This window comes from Meriones unguiculatus, chromosome 17 (genome assembly GCF_030254825.1).
Source record: "Meriones unguiculatus strain TT.TT164.6M chromosome 17, Bangor_MerUng_6.1, whole genome shotgun sequence".
NCBI lineage: Eukaryota > Metazoa > Chordata > Mammalia > Rodentia > Muridae > Meriones > Meriones unguiculatus.
In genome coordinates this window covers 40657738-40685700 of record NC_083364.1, presented here as the reverse complement: position 1 = coordinate 40685700, position 27963 = coordinate 40657738, and the positions used below count along the sequence as shown (strand labels likewise).

Here is a 27963-nt window from a genome sequence, read left to right as displayed (position 1 = left end):
CACACACACACACACACACACACACGGAAATTAACAACGTCACAAACATAAAATAGGTATCTTGTTGCATGTATACAGAATTAGGGGATGTAAAGGAACAGATGAAGCTCCGGAATCAGAAGTTTGATCCAGTACTGAAGGAGATTTTTATACATTTCTGCGTTTGAATGCAACTGACTGGAGTCCTACAGCAGAGGTGTGGATTAATTGTAACTGGAAGCTACATAGCTTTTTAGTCCTATGGAACAGCTCTGGCAAACTGTCTCTCATGGTGTAGAGATAGGCAAGCAAACACTGGAATAGCGGAGGCTCGGGGGTTGACTTCCTGGGAACCCATTCTTCCTCCATGCAGTGATTTAGATGTCTTTCCACTACGAAGAAATGCATTTTTAATTTCTTCTACTCTTCTCCCCCAGTGTCCTCTGAATCTTAATATATTAAATCAACACAGAAATCCCATTGAAACCATCAGATTTTGGCAGGGCATGGTGGCAAACGCTTTTAATCCCAGCATTCAGGAGGTAGAGGCAGGCAGATCTCTGTGAGTTTGAGGCCAGCCTGGTCTACAAAGAGAGCCAGGGCTTATTACACAGAGAAACCCTGTCTTGAAAAACCAAAAAAAAAAAAAAAAAGGAAGACCCAATGAAAGCATCACCTGTTAAGTAGCTACACAAAGTTTTACCTATGTTAGGTGATGCTCTAATAAAACCATTGAAATGAAAATAATGGCAGCAATTAGGCACACTTCATCCCAGTCTGATGGCCCAGTACCTTGGTTCTAAAAAGGCTATTTTCAAAATGGACAGAACAACAATAGTGAGTCCACAGATGAATGTCCTGGGTAAGGGAAGACATCTTCTTTTCTCATTAACGGAAGAGGCACCAACAACAGGTAGAGTAATAAGAAAAAAGCAGACTGATCGTCTGAACCTCAGACATTCAGGGCGTGTCTGGTGGTAAAGCACACATAGATTCTCCATCTTTGGGCATAAAGACACGCCTTCCTTCTGGGGTGAAGGGGGTGTGTGGAATAGATTCTCGTGGTCAAGTTCAGGGAAAAGGCAGCTAGAATCTACAGCCTGCTCTGGGGGAGAAGGAACAACGGGAGAGTGAATGTACCCTGGTGGGCTTTGCCATTTTCTAAAATGCCAAGGCACTGTGTTATGGAGTCGTGTGTTCGCATCCCAGTGGCGCTGAGGTGGAGAGAGCATCTAAATCCTCAATTAGGATCCCAGTCGGGGTCCTGTCCACCCGAGAGACAGATCAGAGTCTCCGTGCTCTTAGATCTGGTTGCCCCTACACTGAGGGAGAACATTGGTCAAGAACTCTAAATTATACGGGAAGGAAAAAACAATCAAAAAACCCAAACTAGAACAAACTAAATCAACCAACCAAACAAACAAAACAGGTAACAGCTTTAACAATTTGTTACTATCAAGAAGGTAAGCTACTTAAGATTCGATACATTAAGTGACAATTCTGGCAGTTGTAAGAATTTATTATATTAAATTATTGTTTACAAGTAGTATATATGACTAAGTCTTTAAAAGTCATGCTTCGGGAACATTCTTTTAAGGATGTTTGGCAAAATAAACAGTCATTTGGTAAATTGCTTTATTTGCTGCTACATATACTTGCGACAAATTTACTTCAGACGGTTAGATTAAAATTCATAAAACTATTACTCAAAAATTAGTGCAAATATATATATTTGACAGTAAAAGTATAAAATCCAACGTGAAGCTCCCCAGAGCCAGAGTAGTTGCTCTAACTGTGCACAAGTTCGCTGAGATAGACAGACTTGGGGTTGGATTAATTTGGGCGTGTGGTGTTTATTTTATGCACAAGCTTTCCTTTTTAAATAAAAGTTTATGAAATTATAAAGAAAAATTACAGTTTAACGGATCAAGCTGGTAGAAAAAACAGAGTGGAATTGAGTAATATTATTTCTCTACCAAGTCTGACCCTGTAGCCATTGCTGATGGCTTTTTATCACCTTACACTTTAAAAAAATTATTTTATATGTATGAGTGTTTTGCCTTCATGCATGAAAAAAACACTGTGTATATGCAGAAGGTGCTGAATTTCCTGGAAGTGGAGTTACTGATGGTTGTAAACTGACCATGTGGGTGCTGGGAACCAAACTTGGGTTCTTTGCAAGAGCACCAAGAGCGGTAAACCACTAAGCCAGCCTTCCTTCCTTCCTTCCTTCCTTCCTTCCTTCCTTCCTTCCTTCCTTCCTTCCTTCCTTCCTTCCTTCCCCACCCCTTTCTTTGTTTTTCAAGACAGGGTTTCTCTGGGTAGCACTGGCTGTTCCAAAACTCATTCTGTAAATCAATCAGGCTGCCTAAAAATTCCAAGATCTGTCTGCCTCTGCCTCCTGAGTGCTGGGACTAAAGATGTGTGCAACCACTTATTAAGAAATAAAAGGGCTTTTATTTCTTAATAAGTAAGAAATGACAGAAATTGGGATGGGTTTCTTAAGAAGAAAGAAGAGAAAAGGAATGTGTTTTAATTAATTTATTTTTATTAAATTTTTTGACATTGGGAATAAAATCTAGTATCTTGCACATGCTAGGTAAGTGTTCTACCATTGAGTTGCAGTCGATGGCCCCTTGACTTAATTTTAAAAGAGACATATGAAGAGTTTTAGACAGTGTAGATAGGGCTTTGTGTAGCATTTAGTTTCTACTTTACCAACTTCATGGCCTCTGCCACAACACACTTGTGCCAAATTCCACACATAGGTAATGATTTGCATAATACCAACTATACCAGAGAACAAACAGATCCGCAAGCAGGCTGAAGCAGGGCCTAGGTCTTGCCAGTGAGAAGGTAAAGGCTGGAGAAAAACTCAGCTCAAGGCAAGTACTTTTCAAATCCCCAAGACTGCCTTTCTGAGTTTCTAATATTTCCTTCCAGCATACCTTGACTTCCAGAGTTCTTCTGAAATTTAATTAAGATGAAACAGAAAATGAGCTTTGTAGTTTTTACCTGGCTTTAAAGTAAATGAAACTGTGTATTTATACTATTATTTTTTAGTTTGGTGTAAAACTAGGGAGAAGAGAGCTGCAGCAGAGCCAGAAGCATCTGGGTGATAAAGTGTTGAACACAGCAGCCAATTATAATCTTGTTTTTTTTTTTTCCAATCAATTTTATAAACCAAGAAAGAACTAGGCCAAGAGAATTAAACCAGCGAAAAAGATGGGCTAAAAAATAACTATGAGCAATTTTGCAAACACATACACACCACTGCCGAGCTGTGGAGCGATTATGACGCCCCGAACACTGGTTCATCATTAATGTGAATGTGCTATTCGGGAGCTTAACTGACTTTCCCATAAATTCGCTGTTAACGCAACAATAATATTCTTAGTCTACAGATAATTATGTTAAGGAATTTCAGGAGTTGAATTTCCTTACACATTAAAAAAAAAAACAAACAAAAAAACAAAAACCTAGAACAACAAACAACCAAACAGAAACAAAACAAACAAGCAAACAAACCACCGAAGAAGCCCTTATGCAGGGCTCAGATTTCACCCACTTTGCAAACAGAAAGCGGGAAGAACGCAGGAGCTGTCAGGCTGCAGAGCCGCCTTTTCTGCCCTATTCTCTATGTATTATTAATTTGTATTTCTATTTAACGGCAGCTCTTACTTCATCTCTCCCAGACACTAAGCCTTTCCCCAGGGAGAGGAGACGGGTTGCTATTCTTAGGCATCCCTGTGTGCAATAAGGGTGGAGAAAATGGAATAACCCCATTTGGCTTCTTTAAAAATGACAGCGATGGTTTGGGGTGGGTCAGTCAGGGCTGACCTTTCCCCTCAGGAAGAGGAAACACAGATATGTTTCTGAAGTGCTTAATTAAGCCTTCAGCAGTGAGCCTGGGAAAATCGCAGACCTATAAAACCCTCTGGTTCCAATCAAGAGTCGGTTCTCTCTGTAGTCCTTGTCACCACTCATTTACTGCACTGGTTTGACAATATCTCATAATCGACATAAGGCTTTTATGTAAGCTATAAACAGGGGTAGGGAGCTACAGAGTATAGAAAACAGGGGCAGAGTTACAATCTTCCCATCGTTACTTTCTTCTACATTTCCATGATTGGGTGAGGTAGCATTTTGAGATGTTTTTATCAGAGCCTGAGAAGTTGATAATCTGACACAGCAAGAGTGAAGCTGTGGAAAGTGCGGCAGCTCACTCGCTCTTCCAGAGGGTGAGTGCAACTCAGTCATAATGGAAGTTCTTCAGTGTTCCTCCTCCAAACCTCTTTCGATCAGAAAAGCCTGGAATCTGTAGGCAAGGAAGAAGCCTGTTATATTTGAGGCAGAAAGATTCCAACGTTAAAACTAAACTGTTTCCTGCATCAGGTTCTGGCACTCTAGCCTGTTGCTCATTATAGAACCAGCTCCTTGAGTTTCCAGTCAGAAAGCCATAGAATGATAAATAATAAAAAGGAACTCTACAAATATCGAAAACATTTGCCAACAAACTGGTGGCAGCATCATCATGATTTTAGCAGCTGGATCTCCTAAAATCGCCAACTGGACTGTTACATGGATTGTCTGTATTATGGAACACTCTAGACAAATTATCTTCTTTATATATGTTACAGTATCACCTCATCCCTGGATTCTTCTTGTATTGCAGATCCTCATTTTGCCTCTGTTTAGGTTTTTTCCTTTTGTATTCAAAAGGACAAGAGAAAGTAAGTTGCGTGTGCCTACAAAGAGCTTTTTCTAACTTGAAAAATTGGGGGGAAAATTGGAAACCATTTTCTTTCAAAATTTGAGAAGGTAATTTATCAAGAAAAGATAGATACTAACCTGATTACCTTCTCTAAAGAAATACCTCTTCTCTATGACCTGTGAGAACAAAGAAAGAAAGATCTTAGGGCTTAGCATATTTATCCGGAAAAAGTGACTAAGTATAATGTTCATTACTGCAAATGTAGGAAGTATTGCCAAATTGAAAGTCTTTTCAACAGCTATTGGTGTTAAATACAGCGCTGGGCTAGAGAGCTGGTTCAACAGCTGAGTACCTGCGGCTTTTTGGGAGGGCTGGAATTCAGTTCCCACCACCTACACTGGTCAGCTCACAACCACCTGCAAACTCCAGGGGATCCAAGCCATCTTCTGGCTTCTTCAGGTACCATGTGACATTCACTCAAACACTTTCTCTCTCTCTCTCAAACCTGATGCTAACAAGATCGAAACTGAGATTATTTCCACGAGTGCCCACTCATTCCCAAAGGAAGGAAGGACGTACCAAACAGGCAATCAGCCGGGTATGTTGCACACTCTGTAATTGTGAGACTCTGCCTCAGGAAGCAGAGGCAGGAGGAGCAGGAATTCAAGGCAAGCCTGGGCAACTTAGTGAGTTTCAGACCAGTCTGGTTCATGTAATAAAACTTTGCTTCAAAAGAAAACAAAACTCACAAATAACACATACACAGTAAATAAGGACAGAATGATGTCCCGACAGGTTCCTACATTATGCAGCAGTTAGGCCAAGTTTCCTACAAGTCAGCTCCAAAGGGTCCCATAAGACAACATAAATCACTTGTTCCCTACAGTGGGGCTGCTATCCTCAACATGGGGTCTGTGTGAAGCATTGAGGAATTCTGTGCCTGCTGGATGTGGACAACACAGCAGCAAGCAGTCAGTGAGCTTCCCTTACAGGCTTTGCTGGCATCCTTAGTAGTGTCAGAGCTCGCTGCAGTTGTCTGCGGGAGGACAGGCTAAAGCAGGGCAGTATGTTTATAAAACATCAGGGCTAGTAAAAAGCGGCTCACAAGACATATGTCCTAATGCAGTGGGTCTGAGCTGATGAAGGAGATTATGAAAAGTACTGAATTCCATTCTAGCCATGCACTGGCTGCAGAGGTGCTGCTGTCCTAGGAAAACCTCGTAAGACCACAGATCAGGTGCCGACGGACTGAGACATCAGCAATGGAGGTGATGGAGCTGGGAATCCTGACTGAGAGTGCAGCCTGTCCTTTTAGGCCTGGGACAACTTGTGCATCAGCCTAGGAGACAAATTATTCAGGTTCTTTCTCTCCTGCAGACTCTGTCTCACCCGGGCAGAGATACATTCATTGGCCTTTGAGGCAGAAAAAGCTGTTTTCTGGTCCCTGTATACCTTCAAACACCGAGTCCCTATAGCCCCTAAAGGACTGATGCTTCTCCTTGTTCTCAGCAGGACAGGAACACCGTATCATTCAGGCACAGAATCATTTCCAGCTAAGAGAATCTGGAGGACTTCAGACTCTCTCTAGCAGAAGCAGCCTTGGCATTCTGGAAGGTTTCATCTACAGAAAATGGGGCAAACTATATTGTCAGGTGTCTTGGTTTCATATCCAGTACAGGCTGTGTAAAAACAGCCATTCTCCTTACTGATGTACTCTTTACTGAGATTTAGACTTCACCCCAACTTATGAGGTCCTCTCTTATGCATATTGTTCCTTTCTTAAAACCAACCAAATCACTATTTATTTTTAAGTGAGTCTTTGCTGAGAATTTAGGATATGACAGTCTAAAATCCATTGTTTCTCTAGGATGGGACTTAAGAGTTTTTATCTTAAAAATACTTAACACGTCTGAAAGGATACTATGAGACCTTTTGAGATCAAACAGATCTATAGGATACTGTTCTTAGGGACAAGACTTTGTATTAGATGGGGACGTGGATCTAAACTAAGCAGATGTTGCAACATTTTAGGGTTGAAAGCAATATGGAGAGAAAATAGAGTTCCTTGCACTGCTTCCCAAGAAAATGCTAGTATCTGTGCAGCACAGGGGGTGAACAGGAGCTGTCAATCTCCCAGTCCCTAGCTTGAAAGGCTGGCTATTCTGAGAACTGTGGGAATCAGTGTCTGTGGACATCTGCCCCTTCTTGCCACACCAGTTAGTGAGATAAAATTTCCCTATTGGACACATAGAGGATTGGACCTCATGGCAATACATTGAAAGGGGACTAGATATTAGAGACTCAAATAGTTACAAAAATTATCTTTTTGGGCTGGAGAGATGGCTCAGTGGTTAAGAGCACCATCTGCTCTTTCAAAGGACACAGGTTCAATTCCCAGCACCCACAACTGTCAGCTCACAACGTGGCAGCTCACAACTGTCTGTAACTCCAGTTCCAAGGGATCTGACACCTTCACACTAATGTACTTAAAATTAAAATTTAAAAAATTATCTTTTCAGAAGATCTCTAAGGAGACTATCTTAAATTTTAAAACTTATTGCTATTTATATGTGTTGTATCTGCTTGATTGTATGTGCACCGTGGAGGCCAGGGAGGGTACTGCATCCACGGGTGCTGGGGTCACACAGGTGGTTGTGGGCAGCGCGGTGTGGGTTCTGGGACCTGAATCTGGGTCCTCTGCAGGAGAGGCAACTGCTCTTAACCACTGAGCAATTTCTCCAGCGCTGAAGCGTTTTTTCTTGAGGGTCTGCACGATGCAAGGCAGCTGCATAAGCTCGAGATGAAGACGAGCAGTGCTCTCACTCGCCACATTCTCATTCTAGCTCAGTGACAAGAGGCCGCTAGCCACGGTCAACACGAGGAATGCAAATGCTTCTCATAGGAAAACAACAGATTCCAGGAGACAGATGAACTGCACAAAGCAATAGCAACATTACACGGGAAATATTAGTAGCCGAGAGAATAAAGGGCTTTAACCTCGGTTCAGTGCCTTTTGGGTGATGGAGTAGTGAGTAATTACACAAAATGCTAAAAGCGAGGTAACCATAAATTGTTTTAAGGCGGACTCGGATATCTTTTTAAGAACCCAAAGGCCACTGAATACAATAGCCTTTACTCTTTGCTTAGAAAATGCTAGCGAAGGAAAAAGTACGTCAGCAGGCCTTGAGCAATTATCCCAACAGATAAGAGAGATCAAAACAGGTATTCAGGCTGTGGAGTTTTGGGCAAAGGGACAAAAGGACACAGCACTGTACCAAGAGTTTAAGCTATCATATGTTACGTTTAAAAATAACTTAATTGAAGCTATTACCTTATCAAAAAATCTACTGAGCTTGACAGCGTTGGAGGAGCCTGCCGCTGAGGACCGTGGGTTGGTGCAGTCCTGGAACACAAAGGTGCACAGAGAAGTCAGGCGGTGGGGCTGGGGTGTGCGCGGCCCTGGCGCGCCTTTCCGGACTAGCTCGCTCGAGCTCTCACGACACACGAGGCGATATTCAGACTGTGATGCACGGACAGGAAGGCACCAAAGACAGCGAAGCCTCAGTCCTTGCCATTCGAGCAATACTGGAGGACGCTGAGACAGCATACTTGTCACCACATAATTCCCGAAGGAAGCAGAGTTACCAGCAGTTCACTGGCAAAACCAAGGGACTCATCAGGTGACCCCCCCCCCCCCATGTTTACTCTGAAAACTGGATACAGAGCCGCACAAACAGGACATACTTATTTAAGACCAGGAACCGAGTGTTCTACTAATTAAGTACTGTGCAGTCTGCATAAGAGCTGGAACCAGGAAAATAAGATTTAGCTGAAGAACAAACAGCCGCCAAGGATTTCTCCATTTCCTCATCTACCACAGACACAATGGTTTTGACAGTAATAAAACCACGGATATACATTATTATTTAGTAAGAGCCTTTACACAGGTGAGCACGGAGCTCAGAGGAGGTGGCATGACAGCTTGTGAATGCCAGAGCTAAGACATCTTTGCTTGTCACCAGTGCTGGCCTTCTCAAGAGACAGAGCCGGCTTTGATGTTTTCCTCAAATACCACCAAGACCAAACTGTGCAGACATCATTCAGGCTCTTTTGTGAAGATAAGTGTCTTGAATGCATCTGTGGGCTCTTTGTGCCCCCTGAGGAATTTCTGAAATTTCTCTTGCTGTATTTAATCATGCTTTTTTTTTTTCTAAGTATAACTTCCATTTTATTTGTCCAAAGTCCAAAGTGTTTTTTCTTCTGTCCTTCTGTCACCAAAGCTTATGTTTTTATGTGGACTTTGGTGGAGGTCGTGGTGCAGCACCGGCAGGTCTCAATCATGGCTGGGGTGGTTGGTCCTTTCTGGCTTCACCTTGCTATGAACGGGACAGCTCGCGCAGTAATGCAGCTTCACACAGAGCTTGGGAAGCACAAAGGCATCGAAGACACTTGCTTCGGATATGACCCTCACAGCAGTGGCCTCTACAATGTTCTGAATGACAAATTTCTTAACGGCCTTGTTCTTGGGCATGGGCTGGGCACAGTTCGTGCAGAGAATTGGCTGTACATGGCTGCGGCCCCTTTCGGTAGGGTACCACCATTGTTTCTTCTTCTTCTTCTTCTTTTTTTCTTTTTTTGGTTATCTTGGGGTCAAGATAGGAAAGAGCAACAATGCTATTTTGTGGCAGCCAGGCCCAAATGTTCCTCCTAATACATTTAGTAACAATTTCTTGTTTTGTCTGTACGCAGCATTTCAAGGATCACACTTTAAACAATGGCCAGAAACTGTACTAGTTCTCTACCTACCCGCCCCCATAAACACACAAAGAGAGAGGGAGGGGGAGGAGAGGGAGGGGGAGGCTGACTGGCTGTAAGTATAATGCTTTCCGAAGATCCTGACCTACGGGGGAAATCAGGGATCTTGGAGGCAGCAAACTGTATTCACACATCTGTGCCGACATTTCCAGACTGTGTAACCTGCTTAAGTCTTCATGGCTCTACAGTTGGGCTTACTCATTTGGGAAATGGGGATGGTTCTACTCAAGTTTTGTGAAATTCAAAGAGGTACTGCATGTCTGTCACACGGCAGACACCGAATATCAACTCTCTTTTCCACTGTAAGAAAATGCGATCAGACTGAAGTTTTAAGTACAAAAAGATTTACTGTAATACAGATAATCCTACACGTGGATTAAATACCCTGGTGTAACACTGTGCTCACCTCTGTATTTGCAATACTGTTTGCCCACATTTATGTACCAGTGGGGACAGACCAGAATCAACGTTAGACTTGCAGTAGATGTTTTTGTGAAATGGATACTGATCACCTCATCATCAGAATATTAAATGATGACTCTAAATAAGAGTTAAAATTACTAAATTAAAAAAAAAAACTAAATTAAGCAGCGAACAAATAAGTACCCATCAACTCCATAAAAATTAACTACTGGACCCCACAATTCTAGTTGCGCAGGAAATCTGAAACCGCCTGCTTTTTAGGATGACAGTGCTAAAAGAGTCATCGGCCATTGATCATGGCTGAGGGAAAGCCTGAAAATTAGTAGCTCTAAATGACTACAAAATGACTACAAACTAAGTAAACACATATGAGAAACAGTACTATACATAATACCCTAGCACCTAGTTTTATTCAAATAATTTGCATTTAATAGACAATGAAGGATACACTGACAAGCTAAAGGCATGTTATATGTAAACTCTTGGGAGATCCTAAGTGCTTAAGTCTTACTGCTTGTCTTTTTGTTCTGCTAACAACTGAAGTCGGCCTAGCCTCTGTAAGCTAAGGAAGAGGACTATATGCCCAGCTGCTTGTCACAGACACCAGTAGGAACTAGACAAAGATACGTGCATAAACATATTAACGTTATAATTGGAAATAATTACATGTATTTAATGACAAATTACCCTTTGAAAATAATGTGCAAACAGAGTAACCCTAGCGCTAAATCTACAGAGAGAACATATTTAGATAACCTATACAGTGGGGATCCTCGGGATACTATGGTCCAACGCTGACTACTCAGGATATTTACTTTGAGCAGTCCATGGTGGCAGCTTCAAAACTGAGACCCATTCCGCTGCACGGTCAAACATAAAGAACAATGGATGGCAGGCGGAGGCTGAGTCAGACGTGGGGAAGAGGCAGTGTTTACAGATGCTTTTCACTGTGCAAAAGGCTGACCTGCGTAATCTGCACAATAAAAGCACTGGCAGAGGCTGTAAGATACTGGTAAAATATATGTTTTTCATGTATAAGGTCTAGCACCGTATTAAAAAACCAAATAATTAAAAGAGCCCCAGAGCTCCTGCCAGCATTATGAACACAAAGCTCTAACTTGAAGAACAGTTTTTGTAAACATTCACAGGCACTACTGGTAATAAAATAGGCAGTGAGCTTTGGGTAACCATTGGTATAGGTGATTTAGAGGAGTTCTTTTACTGCCAGCATTTTAAATTTTAGTTGAATCAAGTAGGAAATAGGCTTAACTGTATAACCCAGGCCCTATAGTCAGAGCACCTTATTTGGCTTTGATGACATGTTTCGCTCCTCTTCATCTTAAGATGGAGATAGGAGTGCCTACGTTAAAAGACTGCTGAGGAGAAGATGGTGTGTGTGTGACGTGCTACCTGAAAAGCCTTCCAGCAGCATTTGGTGAATAACTGCTCTGAAGGTGCTGGCATTAGTGCTGCTGACCACCAGCACTGCACACATGCAGTGATGGGTGCTGACGATGTCTCTATCACGGAAGCTGAGGGCAAGGTCTTCTGGGTAACGTGAACTGGTTTATATGAGCTCTGTATCCCAGCCTCATCAGCCCTCTGTTCTAATTAAACTAGCTAGTTTTCTCAAGAAGGAGTTTGCTCTATTCACAGAATACAGTTTGAGGATTCCAACAGCTCAGTGTGCAAGCTCAAAGTGCAAGAGACCCTCATGACAGTCCAGACACGCTGATTCAGACCTCTTTTGTGTTAGGACTGGTGAGCATCTGCTTTGAGTATAAAACTTCTTGGATTAGAATATAACCCAGACATACATTAGTGAGAATACATACCAAATTAATCTCTTCAGCATTGAAGTCCTCAGCCAAGAAGGCAGTCCTAATTAATACTTCATGGCGCTTGGTTTCGTGAATCTGGTCCAGTTTAGTCCCTATTACCAACAGTGGGATTTGGTTATCAGCAAACTGTTCTCGGTCATAATCCCTGTGATAAATAACCATGAAGAGGTAAATGGAGTTTACCTTTCCAGTGTAGATATGTTATCTGTAAACTCAAGATGCCTACACAATTTTAGTGATAATTAACTGATGGCTGCTCGTCATCACCTATAAATCTTTTTTTCTCCTAGTTTCTTCCATGTGCTTATTCATTATCAATTCATCATCTACTGGATCCCAACGATTCATCTTGTTAGTCAGAGTCTGTTCCTGTGTGTCTTCAGGACAGACACCTGGGTCATTGAGGGCCTACCAAATACATGATTGTGTGACTTAACTGTGCACAACCCACTGTCTCCAACAGGTAACAGCTCCAAAATGTCTCAGTGTAACAGCAGAAAGTGGATTTACAGCTCAGTGTATGGAAAACCAAGAAGCCTAGCCTGCAATGCAGGCACTTTGTGCACAAATTCTCTAACTTGCATATGTACTCCCAGCTCTGAGTGCTTAAAAAAAAAAAAAATCTTTTCAGAGTGAAAAGAATGAGGGAAGCTTCAGGCTAGAGTGAATACAGCTTGGAATGGAAGTAGAAGAAAAATAGCCGGAATGTTAAACATAATAATAAAAGGCAAGAAAATTAGTACCAAATAATTATCCTAACATGACAGCATGAGAGACAGAGGCCAGAGACGCGAGCATCAGACTCTCTAAGGGTGAGAAGGGGGTCTATTATAATCCATTTTCTTTCCACTTTACCCAAAGGCTTGAATAGCAATACAAATGATAGTTCTCATTACTGAACGGAACATAAAGTCCATTGTTGTTAATTAATTGAAATTCTATTTGCCTATTAGAAACAAAGTAGATCTGGATTTCTGACACGTTATGAGCTCAATTTACAGCAGTCAGCAAAAACTGCATTTGAACAATCAATACTGCATAATCCAATCAATAACCCGCTGGAGCGCAGCTTCTTTTCCTTTCTTTTTGAGAATCTACACTGGGGTAGAAGAGGGTTACGTGCTACATCTCTCCATCCTTCACGGTGATCTTGCAGAGCCTCAGCTATAGTTCCTCTCAGAACACGGTTGTTCCTCACATAAATTTCACCATCTGTTTTATCTGCACTGAAGCCAGTAACAGCTCAAGTTCAAGGCCTCTGAAGCAGACCTTCTTGCCTGCCTGCACACACCTGACTTAGGAGACGTGGGTAAGACTGAAATGTGAGTCACTAGAGAATGAGGTTTTCAGGGCACTGCCCTTCAGGATTATTTCTTTTTTCTTATATTCACAAATTCGCTCATGAAGTTTTGTGTTTTCTATCAAATTCATCTTTGATATGCTCTGCTATTAAAATCTTATATAATCTATTGTAGATTACCATGTAAGTATATATACCTTGCTCTCTTGTTTTTCTTTTTAGCTTTTCATTTTTTTCAAGAACTATATTCATTGAACCACAAATGTATAAAATGATTCACCACTTAAATATTAATTTCATGGAAAATTGTACCACATTGACTTTGGTTTTCCTTATCACCTTTTTCATAAAAATCATATAGCCACTTGAAATTAGATCTTGAAATCATTTTAAAATCACCATGTGAAAAACTGATGGAGAATTTTATTATGAACAAACATGGCTAGTACTTCCTTAAAAGTAAGAAAACAAAACAAAACAAAAAAACCCAGCTCATTTTATGTGCATAATAATGCTTTGAGAAACAAAAACAATTATTCATTTTCTCAACACTATAACTGAAAGAAAGGAGTTTTAAGATTCAAGAAATAAACTTAAAAGATACAATCAGGCTTTCGATTTGCTGTTTCATTCTTTAAAGTGGTGCTACGGATTGAACCTAGGGCCTCATGCTCATTAGAGAAACTCTCTACTGAGCTATCGCTACAGCCGTTTTCTTGGATTCTGTATGCAAATGCTACCCTTTACTCCCTCCTTACACACTAGAGGGCCAATGAGATACAGTCTCTACATCTTGTTTTACATCCTCTGTAAACATCTCTATTTTACTACACAGAAACCTTCCTGATGCTCTCTTAAAGAGCCGAGTAGAGTATTCCAGTATGTGATTAGACCATTATTTATTTAACGGATTTTCTTTTGGACCTCAGAGCTGCTTCCAAAGCTTCTGCTGTTACAAACAATGCAGCCACGAAGCACCGGGGCACTGTTGTTTTAATACCTGTGCAGGTGCACCTCGAGGACCAAAACGAAGCCGCAAAGTGAAAATGCAGCTTCTGTATCTGTAACAATTATGTGTCTGGAATTGTTACTGCCACTTTGAATTCCTTAATACCAATATGAGTATTTTCTGGTATAAACAATCTGTGTGCTACTTTTAGTTTGAGAATAAAATTTCTTGAGTAGTAAAAATCAATGAAACTAAAAGATCTTTGAAAAGATTTAGAAAATCAACAAGGGAAACAAAGAGAAAACACAAGTTACCAAGATCAAGGATGAAAAAGCACATGTCGCTGCAGACTCCAAAAAGATAATGAGTAATATTCTACACAACCCTGTTCACAGACGCTCAGTAACTTACAGGAAATGCATGAATTCTCTAAAGCTCAAATTAGCCAAATTCACTTGAGACAAAACAAAGTACATGTACCATCCACTAACTATTAAAAAAATTGAATCTGAAGTTAGAAACCTTTCCAAATGAAATATCCAGGCCCCAAAGGCTCATTGGTAAATTCAATCCTCCAAAGAAGAAATAACATCAAATATATACAACATCTTTCCAAAAATAGGAGAGGAAGGGGCAATGAGGCCGACATTATTCTCAAAGCAAACAGACAAAGACATTATAAAAACCAAAAGTGTAACCAATATTCCATATTAACACAAAACAAAAAAATTGCAAGAAAACATTAACTCAAACCTAGCAACATAAAAAATGAAAAAACGAACACACTATGATCATGGAATGAAAGGGTGGTTCAATATCTGAAAATCAGACAAGTTCTACCACACTAGCTATGTGTAGAAAGAGTTCATAACAACTCACACACAGATACACAAACACACACACATAGACACACACACACACACACACACACACACACACACACACCCCTATATTACTTTTGAGTCATTGTGACCAAGTACCTGATTAAAACTCCAAGGAGGAAAACTTTATATGCTGGCTCCTGGTCTCAAAGGGAGTAGACACAAAGATCAATAGAACAGAGATCACAGAAGGTGACCTGTACAAATATGGTCAACTGACTTTGTCAAAGGAATGAAGACAAGTCAATGAAGATAGGATACCCTTTTAAACAAATGATGCTAGGACAAGTGAACATTCAAATTTAAAATTAAGCCCAAATCATACATTTTATATAAAACTAAAGAAGATCATAAATCTAATGAAAATCCCATACTACAAAATGTATAGAAAAAAACACAGGAGAAAATCTGTATGATCTGAGATTAAGCAAAGAGTTCTTAGATATGATACGGAGAGCAAAATCCAGAGTAGGAAAAGTAAGTAATTAGATTTCATCAAAGTAAACCCACTGCCATGAAAGATGCTATTCAGATAATGGAAAGACCATGTAGAGCTAAAAACAGAACTAGTTACACATCTTACAAAGGCTTATTTTGTAAAGGGCATTCTCAAGATTGAAATCACACTTAAAACCAATTATAAAGTAGTTCCGGGCTTACCCATTTGTTACCAGGACTCCAGTTGGAACCGAATCCCTGTTGAGAACTTCCAACGACCAGCGGTATAAATTTTGCGATGACTTCTTATTTGTTAAGTCGTGTACTAAAATAATGCCTGAAATAATCAGGTAACACGATGTCAGGACTTATCCGCGCCTCTTACTTTATAGCCAACAAAGGCAAGCTTAGTAAGTACAGACCTAGTACTCATGAATGACTAACACAATCAGACAAGGATTTCAAAATGTCCTTTAAAAAAACACTTGCAAATAACTAACTAGAAAGCTTTGCCACTAACATACTTTTAAAATGTTTGTTTTTTCTTCCAGAGGCTAGCAGAATGTCATGAAATATTCAGACGCCTTTTCAACTTCATCCAGCAGCCCGAGTGCCTACTCCATGCTTGGAGCTGCTTATAGAAGCACTTTACCAATAAAGGACATTATTTATTAACAGATTACATTATTCAAAAGTTACACTGTTTCTGCACTGGGAAACTGTATTAAAATGGCATCGCTTTAGTTTGTGTAACGGCTATTTTTTCTTTTAAAAGGAGAAATAAAAACAAGGTCTTACTACACAGAGGACGCTGGCTTTGCTCACTGTGTCGAGCAGCCTGGCCTAGACTTCTTAATGCTCCGGTGTCTTCCCCTCAGATCTGAGATACAGGTGTGTGCACGCTTTCTGCTTACTTGCTATTTTTCTGCTCCTACATTTTTACTTTTATCTGTGTGCATGTGTGTCGTGTATCTGTGCCTGTGCACATGCGTGCAAGTGCCTGTGGGGGGTAGGCAGGGTACTGGATCTCCTGGAGCTGAGATTACAGACAGTAGTTGGCTACCGTATGGGACTGGGAGTCAGAGCTGGGTCCTCCCCCAGAGCAGACAGGGCTCTTAACTGCTGAGCCACCCGTCAGCCGCTCAGTTGTTGATCTTAAATAGACAAAAACATTGTGCTGTGGATATTTTGAACGTCATCAACTCAAGAGTCATTGCTAGCTCTGTAAGCTACTTTAAGAGCTCTGGTTGGAGTGACACGTGCAGACAAAGTAGGTAATTATTGTAATAAAATGCAGATCAAAGAAAAACTTCAATGCCTGTTGGAATCTAGAACATCATCCTGAGATACAAGGTCCAAAGATTTTCAAACTCCTTTTTAAATTAAAATTATTCTTTAAATTTCATAATCAGCATAACATTTACATAATTTACATCCTTCCTGCTATCCCCCCCCAACTTCTCCTGTGTCCCCACCCCAATTCAGTCTCAGTTTCCTGCCCCTTCTTTAATGTTACATATATATGCACTCATAAATACAGCCTGTGTGACCTGTAGGTTTAAGTGTTTAGGGCTGACAACTTGGGGTTGAACAGGTGGTCATGGAATCATCCCTCTTTGTCCTTGGTTTCCCTTCCCCCTCCTCTTAGTTGCCTTTTAAGTCAGGGTTCTGCTGTTATAGCCTTGGCTGGCCCCAAACTCAAGTTCTCCTGCCCCCGCTTCTCAAGTGCAGGCTTGTGAGGCATGTGTCACTCCAGAGCTCTTAAAGTAACAAGGACATGGAACCATCCCTAGGGAAGACTGGATCTCTTTCAGCGGCCACTAATTGTCTCCCAGCTCTTCACCTCGGGCTAGGCTCTTGTGAGACTTATTCTACCCATCATTGGCATGCTAACTGATGTTGTTGTGTAGGTCTTGTTTAGGTGAATGTATTTTTGAAGTAGCAAGAATTTGCAGCAGGGGTTCTGACAGTAAAAGATTATAGGAAGGCAGAATAAACTCTCACAGGGCAAAAGAATGAGACACTGTCACCCAGGCTGCCTATGAGATGGACAACAAAAAGTTTTAAAATTTTATTTTTGAGAATCTTTAGGGAAGGCTTTTGAGCTTTTAAGGGTGTTTAAGCATTCTTTTTCTAATTCTTCTGAAGTGTTTGTTTTACAGACTATGAGCAGAAAAGTCAAGAATATGTTCTCTTGAGAATATGTTCTAATCTAAGGGGCCAGAGATACTTCATAGGCTTTCTGCTAAGAATGTAGCCTGGGTCATCAGAGTGGGAAAAAGAAAGGGAACTTATTTTCAGTTATGTTTCACTTGGGATGCTTACAGAGGCCAAGGAACTACTAAGGGGTTATGGGTAAGGCGTTTAAAGGGAGGTGAGGTAGAATGAACTAATGTTAAGGGTTAAAGGGAATAATGGAACAGAAAAGGGTAAATTTGGTTTGGGGTGGTTTAGCGAAGAAGTATGGAGAGGGATAAGTACCACCAAAGACCTTTTGAAAAAAAAATATGGAAACCTACTACTGTTGAGCTTCTAAGATGAATATACATAAAAAGTAAAATGAAGTAACCCTGTAAAAAGGCAACGATGCCCTGGCTAGACAGCAGAGGCTAACGCACTGGACTGTGAAATACATGTTTAGACCAAGAGTTGTAAGCACATTTGGCCCCATGCTTGATGCAAACATCTTTTTGTAATTCTCCTCCCACTTTTGAAGCTTTAGCTCCTTCCTGACCCAGCACAGGTCCCATTTTTATATTCCCAGTAAGATTAGCCCAGCATGTCATGGCACTTCATAGCAAAAGATCAATACTTTTAGACCACTAAAACGTAGGAGAAATGAAAACCTTTTACCATTTACAGAGTTGTAGAACACTGCTCGTGTGCTTTTCACACTGCTGGCGCTGCCCACAGAGCCTCCAACATCCCATAGTTCTATATAGTAGGTCTTCTCTTCGGGGGTTCCTTCTTTGTAGTCATGAACCTAATAGATTAATTAAAATAATTATTAGAGCTACCGAACATGCTGGTGAGCAGCGGTCACCGCTACTAGCATCCTGCTCTCCGATTCTTATCTTTCTTGCTCTCTTTACTGTTCCGACTCGAATCTAGCCTTGCACCCTGTTCGACCCCACGCTTGACGCGAACATCTTTTTGTAACTCCCCTCCTACTTTTGAAGCTTTAGTTCCTTCCCTGCTAAGCACAGGCCCCAGGACCCATTCTTATCCTCTCTACCTTCCTTAACACAGCATTCATCTGACAAAACTCCAATCTTGGCAACAGCCTCTTCTCCCTCTGTTCTGAACCTAAATTCAGCTTCCTGAATTCGGAGCTCAGAAAACTACATCCTAGTAGACAGAATTGGATTCCGTCTACTGGATCCAAGCCCGGCCATAGAGTCTTCCTTCCATCAATTTTGCTGCCCACTTTGCTTCCCCTGATAATAATTTCATGTCTTCTTATTCTTTTTGAAATTTCCAGTATCTCTTCTCTAGACTCAATAAAAGTTAACTTTGTTTCCTAGGAAATAATAATAATAATAATAATAATAATAATAATAATAATAATAATGCTTCCTCAATAATAATAATAATAAAACTTCCTCCACCTGCTCGTCTATCTCCTTGAATGCATGCCCATGGGATCACTTTCTTCCTGCCATTACCTTAGGTTGTCTGTGCCCCTAAGGCTAAGTCTGAAACCTCTGTGCAGTAAATCTCATCCCATTTCATCATTTGAAGATGCAGTTATACCAATTCTTCCCACTTTCCAGCATTGCATTTCTTCTTCTGAGGGATCATTCTCAATATACAAATTTTGTCTTCTTTCAGCTGCCATGCTGTTTCTCTGTTCATTTTCACAGAAAAGGCTCTGCAAAGTTCTCTGTTTCCAGCTCTGTCTTTCCCTCACGTTTTTCAATGTACATTTGCTTCTGAGAACAATACAGGAGCAGTATATTTACAACATTTCCATCCTTCCCTCTCCTCTTCTCCAATTCCTACTGTGTCCACTCCCCACTCCTTCTCAAACTCATGACTTCGATACTGTGTGGGTTAGTGTGGATACAATCTTCTGAGTCGATTTTTAGTGTATGTAGATTTGTTTAGAGTTGAGCACTTGGGGTTGGCTCTGCTGCCAGAGAGTCTCCCTTTCTTAGCAGCCACTGATTCCCTGTAGCTCTTTATCAGGGGTGGGGACTTGTAAAATTTCCTCCATCCACGTTGGCATGCCAACTGGTAGTACAGCACAGGTCTTGTTTAGGTGATGATATTGTTGAGATTTCATGGGTGCCGTTCATGACTAGAAGATAGTACACTTTTGCATACGTATGTGCATAGTAATAATAATTATTTGGAGGCACATACCATGATGTACGTGTGGCTGTCAGAGAACAACTTGTGCTAGTCAGTTCTCTGCTTCCACATGTGGGTTCCAAGTCATTCGGCTGAGCAGTGAGCACCTTCACATGCTGTGTGATCACACTGGCCCTCACACTCTCTTTTTCAAATACGTATTTATTTTTGTCTTATGTGCCTAAGTGTATGTATGTGTACCATGCACATGCCGGGTACCCACGGAGGTCAGAGGAGGGCATCGGATCCCCTGGAAACACATTCTCTTTAGAACTCCTTTCTATACGACCTTTGCACCATCTCTCTGTTAAACTATTTCTGATAAGGATCACCAATTATCTCCACGTTGCTAATGCCAAGGGTCCTTTCCAACTTGCTTAATTAATGCTCAAATAAATAAATCCATAGGCAATGAGTCCTAAGAATTTAAAACCATAAGTTAGTTACAAGAAAGTTACCACTGTATTAAGCACAGCTCTTGACGCAGTACGAGGCATCTGCTGCTTTATTAAGAGTCTAACATGACAGGCAGAGCAATACCTAACTGTAAGAAGTAGGTTTTTTATTTGCTTTTGTTGTTGTTGTTTTAGTTTTTGTTTGTTTTTTAAAATTCAAATCAAGTCACTAAGGATCTGGTAGTTCAGGACAATCAAGGCTTTATGGCAATACAGACGGGCTTTCTCAACAGAAAGCAGGAGCATATATGCTAACTGTGTAGAACCGAAATTCACATCAGTACTGCTGCCTCTCACATTTCTAACGAACAACAAATCACGATGCCATGAGGGCTCATTTCATTAAAGTACTTCAGTGTAAGTTTTAAATGGAAATAGAGCAATGAAGACAGTAATACACTGCAAAAGAGCACAGATGTTAACAAGTTCAGTTCAGTAACTGCCTGTGCAGTTACTTCTAGAAAGAAAGACTTTGAGGAGAGAGCTGGAAGAAAAACAGGTGGGAAACAGCAACTAACAGATGCAACAGGTGTCCTGGGCATTTGAGTTAATGTCCATTGCTTTTTTTCTAGTAACTTCTCGTTTGCCTTCAGTCAAGCTCATTTCTTCTTTAAAAAAGATCATCCCCTATATTCTTTTTTTTTTCTCCATTAACTTATTTATTCACTTTACACACTGACTGCCACCTCCCCGGTCTCCTCCTCACACACCCCTTCCTCCACTCTTCCCTTCCCTTCTCCTCAAAGAAGAGAGAGGTCCCCCATAGGTACCAACCTGCCTTGGCATGTTAAGTAACTGCAGGACTAGGCACATCTTCTCCCACTGAGGCCAGACAAGGCAGCCCAGGTAAAGGAACAGGATCCAAAGGCAGGCATCAGAGTCAGAGAGCCAGCCCTCCCACTGCAGTTGCTGGAGGACCCACGTGAAAACTAAGCTGCAAATCTGATACATAGTGGGCCTAGGACCAGTCCATGAATGCTCTCTGGTTGGTGGTTCAGTCTCTGTGAGCCCCCATGGGCCCAGGTTAGTTGACTCTGTAGGTCTTCTTGTGGAGTCTTTGAGCCTTCTGTCTTTCAATCCTTCCCCCAAATTTTTCATAGGACTCCCCGAGCTCCGTCTAATGTTTGGCTGTGGATCTCAGCATCTGTTTTCATCAGCTGCTGAATGAAGCCTCTCAGGAGTTATGCCAGGCTCCTATCTACAAGCATAGACATTGGAGGTGGATGGAGGGAGGGAATGGAGTAGGAGAAGGGATGGGGAGGGGACCAGGGTGGGAATTAGGAATAGGGAGATGATGGGGGGAGGCAGGGGGCCACGTGAGAGAACAGAAATCAGAGGTGGGGGTCACCTCTGGGACGTGACAAATACCTGGGATAGGGGAGGCCCCAGGCAGTCTTTGGGGTGACCCTTGCTGAGACTCCTAGCAGTGGGGGATATGGAGCCTGAAGTGGCCCTCTCCTGTAGCCAGGCAGGACTTCCAGTGGAGGGATAGAGACATCAACTCACTTCCAAAACTTTCGACCCCAAATTTGCCCTGCCTACAAGAAGTGCAGGAATAAAGATGGAGCAGAGATGGAGGGAACAACTAGCCAAAGCCTGGCCCTACTTGAGACCCAGCCCATGGGAGAGAACCAGCCCCTGACACTGTTAATGTTCCTCTGCTATGCTTGTAGACAGGAGCCTAGCATAAGTTCCCCTATATTCTACACCCATTCTCTCCTTTTTAAAAAGCCTCTAACCTTCAGAAAAGACTGACTAAAATCTGTGTCTATTTCCTGGCTGCCCGGACACTCCATTTGGTTTTTGCCACTAATATATAATCACTCATGCAAAGGTTAGTGGTAACGTCACTAAAACCCAGTATCTGCTTTTCCTTTCTACCTTATATCTCAGGCATTTTACAGAAAAGCCAATACCGCCTCCGCTCAGGAACTTCCCATGTTTGCTCACACAGTAGCTCACCATTTTTTGCTACACCCTACTTTGATCAACCTTTCTCTGACCCCTCTTTTCAGAACTTCAACTCCTTAAAGACCCCTTTGCCCCCAAGGTTTTCCTTGAATTTTTCCTAACTTACTGGCTGTCATGGTTTAAGATGCTCTCTATATACGTGACTGCAATTCCAAATGATCTCCAACGTTAGCACCTCACTATTAATTGTTTTCCGGTCAACTTCAGTTAGATAGCTCACACATACATCCCTTTGCCACCATGTTTAGAACTGATTTCTCATGATTTCCTTTTTTCCCTATGATAGAATCCTTGGGAAGAGGGACAAGCCAGGCCCCCCAGTCACCAGCATCTAATAGAACCCCCCATTTCCACACACAGCTCACGTTCTTTTAAACGGCGATCACCTCATTCACCACTGCTGCCCTGCCATGTCCTTCAGTGATGGGCAAGCCCCCAAGTAACTGCTAGCAGCAAGTAACTCCTGGAGCTCGTGCAGCCACTGAACTGTCCCTTGCTAGCAACAAGACCTTGACAAGTCACACAGAGCTTCTGTGCCTCAACTGCCTCCTGGGCTGCGGGAGCACCGCCACCACCCACCTGACAGAGCTGTTGTGGAAAATCACTGAACTACTGTGTACGTGGCTTCCTAGCCAAAGCAGGCACTGAGGAAACATTAGCTCTCATTACTACTGCCACTTTGAAGACCACTATATACAGACCTTATCCCTCCAAGCAAATCCACTTCCAGTCCCTAGCGAGGATAAAAACCATGCCTTTTTATTTTTCCCTAGTGCCTGAACATTGTTTCGTTACCCAAAGAGAAATTCAATAAGTATTGATTGCATGCAATGTACAAGTAGCCGAGTTAAAATCCCATTAAAGTGAACTAGAAATGACAAATCAATTTCCTTATTTATAATCTGTGAAAGGATTAAGCTCTAAACATCTTGTTGTCATTATTAGGAGTAGCCATGCACTCATCAGCCCATTAACTTTGAGGTAACAAAGTCAGAAACCAGGAATGAAAAATACCACAAAATGAAACTCCTTACTCAGTTCAGTTACGGGCCTCTGCACAGAATAAATGGATCCAGAATGTTCCAATTACTGAGTAAATTCATTAGCTTCAGGCAGCACTTGAAACAGTCACATCATCTTCATCATTTCTATTTTTAGTTGGCTCTTAACATATTTAAAGGGAGCTAAACAGGGCAAGTGTGTCTAAGCGTTCTGAAGAGAAGGTGTTCGGGGACTCACTCCAGTCCTACAGCGCTCCCTCTCACAGGTTCACTAACACACACTGTGGTTGTACTATCAAAGCTGCTTCAGAAGTCAATGTTCCCCTAAGACAGTCATCAGGCCTTTACACACTTTAAGGGTTTTCTGCAGGGAACAGCCACTCATTTTATTATAATGGTGGTGGTTTCCATTTCTATGGCAACTTTAGATTATACTTCCAAAATGCCCTTTACTTATATTACCACTCAAGAGATAGTCTTCTCGGAGCAGGAAGGCAGATCAACAGTGAGCAGTAATACAAGCGAGGCCCCTTTCAGCCCCACGCCTTATTCTTCAAGAACGTAATTCAGGTCAGACTGGCTTTAAAGGGGTCATCGAGCACCACACCGGTGCCAGGAAGACCAGCCACACTATTACATGAGCTCTGTCTACCCAGCCTTTATTTCAGCTTCCTTTTGGGCAGTTGTGTGTTTTCCAGAGTTCTTAGGACTATGTGATGGATTAGAACAAAGCAAAACATGACGAAATAAAACAGAACAAAACAAAACAAAACAAAACCCCTATGGTCTAGCATGACTTTAAGGGAACTCTTAACTTGGTAATCCCCAAAGCAGAGATGTTCTCAGGGAACTGCTGTTACTTCAGCAAGTCAGAGCTTTGAGAATAGCTACTTTGGATGATGTGTTCTCTAGAACTTGCACAAAGCATTAAGTGTAGAAATAATCAGGTTTTCCTTCACACAGAGGGCCCTGCAGAGACAAAGTCTGTTTTTGAATCTTTGCTGTCAGTTTACACTATTTTCCGAATTGGACACATAATGGGGGAGAGGGGGCTTTGTTGGAACTCTTTCATTCTTGTCTCCAAACTACTTATTATTCAACCAATAAGAAACAATCATTCCCTTCCTCCAAGAATTTTTACTTTCTTTCTGGAGTCTTCACCTATGATTACAAAAATCCTGTTGCATCTTACCCTTTCCTTCCTATATCAACAATAACTATCTCTATCCAGAAGAAACAACTCTGCATGCCCTCTTATTCTTTTTTTTAATGATTAATTAGTTATTCACTTTTTATCCCAGCTGTAGCCCTTTCCCCATCCCCTCCCATTCTCACCCTCCCTTCCTCTTCTTCTCCTATGCGCCTCCCCCAGCCCAATGACAGTGTAGGTCCTCCTCCTCTTCCATCTGACCCTAGTCTATTAGGTCTCATCAGGACTGGCTGTATTGTCTTCCTCTGTGGCCTGGTAAGGTTACTCCCCCTCAGGGGGAGGTGATCAAAGAGCCAGCCCATGAGTTCATATCAGAGATGGTCCCTGTTCTTATTATTTGGGAACCCTCTTGGACACTGAGCTACCATGGGCTACTTCTGTGCAGGGGTTCTAAGTTATCTCCATGAATGGTAAATGGTGGGATCTAGAAATGATCATCCTGAGTGAGGTATCCTAGAAGCAGAAAGACACACATGGTATATACTCACTTATAAGTGGATATTAGATAAATAATATAGGATAAACATACTAAAATCTGTACATCTAAGGAAGCTAATCAAGAAGGAGGACCCTGGTAAGATGCTCAATCTTCATTCAGAAAGGCAAACGAGATGGACATCAGAAGAGGGAGAAAACAGGGAACAGGACAGGAGCCTGCCACAGAGGGCCTCTGAAAGACTCTCACACCAGCAGGATATCAAAACAGATGCTGAGATTTATAGCCAAACTTTTTGCAGAGTGCAGGGAATCTTATGAAAGAAGGGAGAAATAGAAAGACAAGGAGGGAACAGGAGCTCTACAAGGAGAGCAATAGAACCAAAAAATCTGGGCACAGGGGTCTTTTCTGAGATTGATTTGCCCTCTTATTCTTAAACACCCTTATTCTGTTTATTCTTAAACACTCTTATTTTTGTGCCGAAAAATAGGAAATGCTTTGCTTATCTCCAAAGCTACTTTCAGTTAAATACCATTACCTAATAAACTCGTGTTCTTTGGAGTCTGGGCTGTCATTTACATTCCCTTCTCTCTATTCTTCCTGCCAGTCCTTAGCAGTTTTCTGCGAGCATTTAGGTTAGCCGCTGACCACTTCTACACTCTGAAAAACTGACTCAGCATCCCTCTTATTTCTACTTAAATCGCCTTGGATGTTTCTTAAAATGCAGATTCCTGGGTGCCATGTATATCTCTAAATTAGAATATTGGAGCAAGACCCCAAAACCAAATTAAAGGGCAAAATCAGACTGGCAGTTAAAATAAAATTTGTCTATGTCCTACTTAACAAGAGACATACCAGATAGATATGTTAAGTGGAAGATGGAAACAAGATACACTACAGAAACACTAAAAATAATTAATTTAAACCATTTCAGGATCAGAGAAGACGAACTTCAAGGCACAAAACATCACCAGACAGAAAAGGAACATATTACAGTGATAAAATGTTAAATCCAGGTGCCAGTAAGACTGCTCAGCAGGTAAAAGTGCTTGCTGCACAGGCCTGAAATCCCAGGACGTCTCCAGGCCAATTAAACAATCTCAAAGTAGTATATAATCTCAAAACAGACAGGTTTAAACAATAACAACAAAAAGACAAATTTCCATAAATAGTGAAGGATTATACCATTTATTCCTTATCATGATGAAATAGATAAAAAAAAAGAGTGCTCAATATGCTTGTCCTAATAGACAGATGACCATAGCCAGTAATGATGGTCTGCATAGATGCTTTCTTTCTGACTTAGACACAAAATACTTAACAAATAATTAACAAAAATAGTCATAAGTCAAGACATAAGAAAATCTCAGTCAGTTTTAAAGGATGGAATTATAAAGTATGTATTCTCTGAGCACAGAGAAAGTAACCTAGAAACCAGCAATTAAATGATCATCAACAACGTCAAATGTTTGGAAATTAAGATGCACATTTCAAATAGCAAATGAGCCTAAGGAGAAATCACAATGGAAATTAAACAATGTTTTGAACTGAATGATAACGAGACAGCAAAAGCTGTGTTTAGAAAGAAATTTCAGTGCCTTGGAGCTCTTCAGAAGCCTGAAAGAAATCAATGAAGCAACTACTTGTTTCAAGGAGAAGCTTGAAAAAAGAGCAAATTAAGCCCAAAGAGGCATGGATACTGCAGTGAAATTCAAAACAAACACAGGGATGGAGAGATTGCTCAGCTGGTGAGGTCCCTGATGGGCATGCATGAGGGCCCAGCCTCCCTCCCGCAGCACCAGTGTTTTCAAAAGCTGGGTGTGGTTCCGTTTGCTCATAATCCCAAAGCTTCTCAGACAGAGACTGGTGGATCCCTGGGGCTTGTTGGCCAGACAGCCGAGCTCTAGGTCAACAAGAGACCCTGTCCCAAAAGACAAGACGGATGGTTCCTGAGAGATGACACTCAGAGTTAACGTCTGGCTTCTCCATGTGCCCATACTCACCTGCACATGAGCACAGACACCCCCCCCCAAAAAAAAAAAAAAAAAAACTACACCCAAACAGATATAGAGAAGCAACAAAACAGAAACTTCTCTTTGCTAGACCACTGGCCAAACTGATCAAGAAAATAAAACCAGGCTGGCTTGCTTCTAACCCTGACAGCCCGAGTTCCATTCCTAGACCCCATATGGTGGGGAAAACAGTCTTACCCTCTACATGTGTGCCATGCTATGCATGACCCACATATAAATATATACATTTCAAAAGCAAAGTTACCAATTACTCATACCAAAATTAAAAAAGAAAGAACATAATCGACACTATAGATACTATACTATCCTATAGGCTAGATAGGCTTTGCAGTAATGGTTGTATTGCTCAACTGTCTCACGGAAAGACAGAGAAACAATGTTTAACAATTTGCTTGATGTGAACACATTCTTTTCCAAACACAAATCTCCAAAAATCAACAAGGAAAGAAACACAAACATTTTCTCGTTTTCTTTACTGAACTTAAAAACTTCCCACATAGAAAATCCCAGGTAAAGTTAGTTTCACTTGTAAAGTCAAGGACATTAGTCTCATAAAGCTTTTCTCAAGGACAGGTTAGCACGATATCAAAACCCCACAAAAAAATTAGGAGCAAGTAAAGTAATAAGCGAATCTTTCTCATTAATTTTGGTGCAAATATCTGAAAAACATACTGGGCAACTGATTCTAGATAGCAGACAGCTCTGTCTAATAATAAGTAGACCAGTACGTCAAGACAAGCTTGACATATGGAGGGGGCAGGGCTGGAGAGAGAGCTCAATGGTTAAGAAGAGCTCACTGGCTGCTCTTCTGAAGGACCTGGGTTCTTTGCACCCACACAGCTCCTGACAACAGGCTGTGACTCCAGTTCCAGAGGAAACTACGCCCTCTTCCCTCTGAGGGCACTGCAAACATGCAGCACATAGCTGTAACGCGGAGATAAACATCTGTACACATACAAAGAAAAATAAATAAAAGAATCTGAGAAAGAAATAAAGTTAGAGAGACAGAAACAGAGATACACACAGAGAGAAAAGCTTGGATTTTAGTCTAGGATGGCAAGCTGTGTTTAATGCTTAAATGTTTAAAATTAGCAAACAGAAGAAAGCAGGGAAATAATGATCAATATGAAGACAGAATAAATAAAATCCAATAACCATTCAGGA

General features: G+C 41.3%; 1 protein-coding gene across 2 annotated transcripts in view; it reads right to left on the bottom strand.

The window, feature by feature from the left end:
- Positions 1 to 2505: 2505 nt before the first annotated feature.
- The window catches only part of Rabl3 (RAB, member of RAS oncogene family like 3), a 33274-nt gene continuing 7816 nt past the window's right edge, over positions 2506 to 27963 (bottom strand). The window contains exons 3-8 of one of the 2 annotated variants that reach the window (XM_021628333.2): positions 18194 to 18323; positions 15563 to 15677; positions 11767 to 11917; positions 8025 to 8096; positions 4831 to 4869; positions 2506 to 4297 (exon numbers count right to left, since the gene is read on the bottom strand). In XM_021628333.2, coding sequence (XP_021484008.1) covers positions 4232 to 4297; positions 4831 to 4869; positions 8025 to 8096; positions 11767 to 11917; positions 15563 to 15677; positions 18194 to 18323 — 573 coding nt within the window. In that variant the 3' untranslated portion in view covers positions 2506 to 4231. The other variant, XM_060370367.1, reaches the window with a different exon arrangement.